At 44.9% G+C, this 6000-nt stretch overlaps 1 protein-coding gene across 4 annotated transcripts in view; it reads right to left on the bottom strand.

Annotated features, from left to right (window-relative positions):
• Positions 1–225: 225 nt before the first annotated feature.
• The window catches only part of LOC120551712 (ankyrin repeat and fibronectin type-III domain-containing protein 1), a 136696-nt gene continuing 130921 nt past the window's right edge, over positions 226–6000 (bottom strand). For all 4 annotated transcript variants that reach the window (XM_039789239.1, XM_039789240.1, XM_039789241.1 and 1 more), the window contains 5 exons: positions 5589–5757; positions 5289–5455; positions 4913–5120; positions 4002–4726; positions 226–3906 (listed from right to left, as the gene is read on the bottom strand). In XM_039789239.1, coding sequence (XP_039645173.1) covers positions 3598–3906; positions 4002–4726; positions 4913–5120; positions 5289–5455; positions 5589–5757 — 1578 coding nt within the window. In that variant the 3' untranslated portion in view covers positions 226–3597. The remainder of the gene's footprint in view (positions 3907–4001; positions 4727–4912; positions 5121–5288; positions 5456–5588; positions 5758–6000) is intronic.

Genomic DNA, 6000 nt, shown 5'->3' with positions numbered 1-6000 from the left:
GCAGTACAACAAAATATGCTGTTTATTGAATATTAAACCATGTAAAGCTATTCTGGTACCTCTAAATACAATTATGAACCTGAGAATTAGCATAACATGAGGTTTTTGAACTGTCTCAAGTAATTAAACCTCACCAATAGCAGTTGAATGCTTAGAGACAATTATTTAATGAGCACTGAGAAACCATATTTTAGTATCTTATTAAAAAAGAGACATCTACTTAAGATCTTTTATGATACTTTATGTTGAGTGTACTTCGACAAACATGCATATCTCATCTTTACAGTACTGCATTGAGAACGTAAAGCTGACGTAATGCACATCACCCTGAAACTGGTGGAGGGGATGTCATTATGTCAAGTATTTTTCCTAATGCTAAGCCTAAACTCCATTCAAACCTGTTACAAAAAAAAAAACACTCCATCAACATAGGCAATAGTAACATCATTGTTCATCCCTGGCGAGTGCACGCTGCAAGCTTCATGTGGCCATGCCCACCACTTATACTGTGAGATTCTGTCTGCAGCTGCCCACCATTCAGTTTTCAGCAACTGGGTGACAAACACTGATGAGGTCATTGCAAAATAGCATCTGTACGAACAAGTGCCCTCTATTTGTCATTTACTCTCATTCATATCAGATGAATGAGCAGCTTTTGGAAGTGTATCATACATGTGGATGGAACTACAAACTAAAAGAATAAGCCCCAAAGAAAATCTGATCTCCACACATTTGAAATATAAGCTTGTTATGCTCCTTATGCCTGATGAGGGTTGCCAGCATATATCATGAATCCTAGTGGAATGTACAGCTTTCAAGCTAAGTCAATGTAGTGCAGTTAATGCGGGACGTACTGTATCTCTCAAACAGGAAGTGTAAAAAGGTCAATATCACATAAAAGATGTTGTTATTGCTCAGTGGGACTCACATGAAGGTTAGAAACGTCCTACACTCGTGTGCAGTGATCTGTTTAAAGAGAAGAAACCCTCGTAAACAACCAAGGCTTTTATTTCGTAATATTCATTTATTGTTCAATAAAAATAGATTTTAAAAAAGTGACGTGATGTCTCCTTCATGACTTCGCCTGATGGATCTGCCAACAGCTACTTGTAAACATGGGGCTTTACTTTATTTTTCAACTTGACAGGGAATTCAAATCCCCTTCTTCCCCTTCAGCTTAATCTTAAGACAGACTCCTGCCTAGAACTTCACTGTCCTTTGACCTCAGTAGTGATGACAGCCCCACATTCACTTACTTTCACATTTAGGGCAGATACAGTACATTCATCCCCTGGTCTTTGTTAGTCTATGTACATAGTTCGGTTACTGGTTGTGTTGTTTTTTGCAGTTGGCCCCCGTAAAAACAGCTTATAACAATGTGAATAAAGAAGACATCTAAGCGCTAATACAACAGTTCAAGCCATTAGTAAAACCAACTACAACTTATAACATCAGTTCTCAGTGTCTTAAGACATCTATATACAGTAGTTACACGTAAACACATGTTTGAAAGTGTAAGGAAACTAACCTCTGTAAACACTTTGAGAGATGCCGTTCTTAACTCCCCCTGTGACAGGTGCGACAACATCCTGTGAACCTGGAATGCTACAGTAACTGAGGACAGGGCCACTGACTTCATCCCACTCTCCTCTTTTTGACCTTTCTGGTGCTACATTTTGAAAATGCTGCAGGTTATTATTAACGGTATGATGTTGACGTTTTATAGCCGGAAAAAAGTATCGATCATATGCTGAAAAACAGTTGATAGAAAAAAATATAACAGAAATTAAACGAGATGTGGAGTTTCGATGTAAACAGTGCACAGACGGTGTGAGGTTTCACGCACTGTATAGAGTGAACATAGGAATCAAAACTTGGCACAGGTTCCCAAAAATTAGATAAAAAGGATGGTGTAGATTGGTAAGAGGCCTTAATTATTGTGTAGCCAGAAATAGTGGTTCATACAAAAGTACAATACGTGCATCAGTGTTTTGGTGATTGAGGTAATCCACATATTAGAGACTCTCAACTGAACGCTTCCATTTGCAAGGAGAGGGTCCCATAAACCACTAGGGTAGACAAGCTGAGCACTAGCTAGCTAGCTAATCTGCTAGCTTGTTTACAGCAGACTGAGCACAATTGCTGCGGGTTTGACGATGTTGTTGTATGGGTGTTTTTACATTTGACATTTCGCCTTTACAATTCTCCCTCGGTCACGGGTATTGCAGGTCGTGGCGGTGTGTTCAGGGGCTAAAACGTAAACCCTTTTAAACCCTCTTATAGTTAATATATAACTTATTTTGAAGCAGTTCAGAGGAAAGTCTGGAATAAACTGTAGGATATGTTACTTTGCTAACAAACACTGGGCCTCTTAACAACTAGAGTCATCCCATTCACAGTAGAATCCCTTTGGGAGACTTTGCTCTAGACTGGCGGGCACCATTTTCTGAAGCATCTGGGAATACCACCGAACCAAACACAACAAAACACTGAACTAGTTTTTAGCACTTTTAGCACAGCATGAACTACAGTACTTTAGATGTACTCAGCACAATTCTGGAAGGTTTACATGCATTCTTCCCCATCTATTAGAAAAACCAAAAGGGTCAAGTATTGCTTGTGTTTTCTCTGTTGTGAAAATCCAAATTGGCTGGTTTTATTTTGTGTTACTTCACAAGATGAGTATTTGTTAGCTACACTACGACTGAGACTACTATACAGAGGATCTGTTGCCGAAAAGGGAGAAAAAGAGCACCAGAGAGCCAGTGCCAGGATCTGAAGGATGCAGCCTCCACCCTCCTCTTCGCTCTCTCTCACTCTCTATCGAGCTCTCTCTCCCTTGCTTGGCTGCTTAGCTACCAGACAGTACAGTGGACAAGAGCAGTTGAGTGACAGGCTGACGGGCCAAATCGTCGGGCAGATTGCGTCCCCAAGTGGAGACGCCAGCCCCCCTCTGTACTTCTCCCTTCCTTCCTGCCCTCTGGGCCGTGTCCAGAGCCCACATCCTGGGAACATGGGGCCGGGCGGCTGCAGCCGACAGCTCTTTGGGCATGACACAATGAGAGAGTTTATAGGAAAAGCTGTGTTCGCGTGTGGCTGGGGAGGATGATGCTGCCCATGTCGTTTTGGCAACGTACACGCCCCAATGTGCCGGCGTCAATCTTGCCAAAAGTAAAAATGACCCTCTATTAACCTTACTCGGCATCACAATCTTTTTTCCAAATGATTCCTGACAGCACAAAAACTATTTCTCTTTGTTCCATTTTGTTAATGTTCATTTGGTGTCCATATGAGGGTCTCTGATGTTCATAAAAAAAAAAAAGATCCTATGTATGGGGAACACATTTCATGGAAAAAGAAGCATTTCATAACAAGAACACAGCAGAAAATATGACATGTAATAGCTGCAGTTGTGGACGGTAACACCACAGTGAGAGAAAATAGTGTAGAGAATTAGGCCTGTTTGTACAAATGTAACAGTTCCTTCATTTCCAAACACATTTATCCAAAGTTAATCCAGAGAATTTGCACATGGCAGGTACTCTTTAATGTTCTCTTTATGTGTCTAAATGTTTCTCATTCTCTCTCCTGGAAGTGTCACACTGTGGTGGCCCGGCTGTGTTTGAGTGCTAGTGGTGAATATTCCTTAATGCGAACACACAGTTTGCCCCTCAGCCAGGGGTTTTGGAGCTCCAGGGGACAGAAATCATCCTGAAGCCACTTTTCTCTATTGTCCACCACCAGCACGAGCCCAAAGTGCTTTAACTGTTCGGGACTGTAGTACACACACTGCTCCTGTTCACCACCGCCTCCGCTGCTACCGAGCATGCGCCGCGACACAATGTTCATCTCCTGCACCACCAGCTGGACTATCTCCCGCGCTGAAGTCCCTGGAGTTGCACAAAGCTGAAACACGGGAAGACAAAATATCATTCAGAGTGTCACAAACACAACAACAGTTTAAAGGTGAATAGCTTCAACAAGTCAAAACATATCAATACCTTAACACTGGTCTCCTTTGGCAGGCCTGTGCGATACTGCGGGTACACTCTGAGTGTGGCATGACAGCCTTTCCTGAGGGCAGCAGATGATGGTGAGGAGAGTCTCTGTGTGCCGCTGTCCTCTGATAACGTACGCGCTGGTGGAACCCGTGGCTGGCAACGTTCAGCTGAGCAACAGCGGTCCACCGATGAGGGCCTGTGCCATCTCCGCTGTGGCGAGTTGGAGGGCGAGGGGCAAGTAGTGTGGTAGGAGTAAGGCTGGTGGGCTGAGGTGGTGGAAGGGAACTCCAGGCTGCTGGTTCTCACACAGAAGGCCTGTCTCTTCTCTGTGATGTGCAACAGCTCGATCTGCCTGCTGGGCAGGATGAAGTCACTGTCGAAGAGCTCTGGCCCCCCCCTTCGCCTTTCCCTGACACAGTGAACTCCTCCGCCACACCGCTCGCCTTCCCTCCCGTGCTGCAGCTCTGAGGCCTGGAGGACATCTGGCGTGGAATCCCTTAGCGCCCCACCTCCGCATCCACTCCCACCGAGACACATCCCTCCTCCTGAGCTGCTCCCGTCACTACGCAGGAAACCACAGGGCTCCAGTGGCGCAGAAGATGAGACGGGTGAGGGCGGCAACAGGTCCAGCTCACGGGGGCTCTGGGCACGGCTAGAGTCATAGTCACTGTCGGTGGTGAGGAAGACCTCAGAGGAGCCCTCCTCATCTGATAGTCCAGCAAAATCTGCAGAATGTGAGAAAAAAGTACTTAGTGATAGTGTATGAGGAAGTAAAAAATGGGCAATTTGAGCAAAGTACCAGAATCATGTATGTTAATGTCATTGTTGTAAGTTGAATGTTAAATCCTCTATTAACAACATCATATAACCGCAGAATCCGACATGTTTCTGTTGTAAGAGTTGATTGTAACCTGAGTGCTTGTGGCAGGGTTCGGGTGAAGGCATGGGGGAGGGCATGAAGTCTGGTTGGGAGGAGGTAGAGGGAGGCTTTTCGGGCAACACTTCCTTGGAGAAGTCAATTATCCAGCTTATGAAGATGCCTCCTGTTGGCTGCTTGTAGCGGGCATACTGAAGGGCATCCATGATCCACCTCGCATCGCGCCACACCTCCTCCATTTGCTGTTGCACAGTCAACAAATTCATAATAGTTAATCTCAGTAACAATCAAATGTATTATTGGATTAATTTCAATCCATCTCCCACACGAATACCAGTTTTACAGTACATAATCCAAACACCTAGGTGTGTGTAAAACTATATATACTGTTTATATTCCAGCTGTGTTACCTGTATGTGTTCCTGGACCTGCTGGTGTTTCTTCTTAGCAGCAATAAGCTCAGCCTCAGAGAAGGCCTCCCTTAGGGCCTGCTGGGACATGAGGGACTCCAGCTCCAGCAAAGCCGAAACTCTGCAGTACTGGCCGATGAAACTGGGGCAATAGGCATTAAAGTGGACTGAGGGAGAAAAGGGAATCCAACAAGAAAAAAAGAAATGTAAAACACTGTGCCCGTAAATACAAGGAAGATATATTTGGAAACAGCAGTTGGTGTCAAATTTACCATTTCTGCCAAAATCGGATATACTGACCCAATTCAAAGATCTGCAGGGGCAGTGTGAGGAAGCCAGAGCGGGGGGAGTATGGGTTATTCTGACCAGGAGCTGTGCACACTTCATCTGAAGGTGGCAAGAGGAGCAGGAAGGACACTTTCTCTCCAAACTCTACCACTTCTTGGCTGTAGATACGGAAGTCCTGCACCTAAACACACAGCGACAGGTGTTCTCAGTATGCCGATGTAAGTCTTAAGCGTGATTTATGGTTGTGCAGAGGCTCCACGCAGAGCTTTCGCCGTAGACTACGCAAGTGGCCTAAAGTTTCTACTTGTGCGTTGGTGTGTGCTTCGATCTCTTTAAGAGAATAGCAGGCCCGGCATGTGTGTAAGTGGGGAGCGTGTGGTGGAGCGAGTGAGAGAATGACGGTGATTAGCTTCGAAGCAGGTAG

The sequence above is a fragment of the Perca fluviatilis genome, chromosome 21 (genome assembly GCF_010015445.1).
Source record: "Perca fluviatilis chromosome 21, GENO_Pfluv_1.0, whole genome shotgun sequence".
Classification (NCBI taxonomy): Eukaryota; Metazoa; Chordata; class Actinopteri; order Perciformes; family Percidae; genus Perca; species Perca fluviatilis.
Note: the sequence above shows the minus strand (reverse complement) of the source record. Positions and strands in the feature narration are given on the sequence as shown.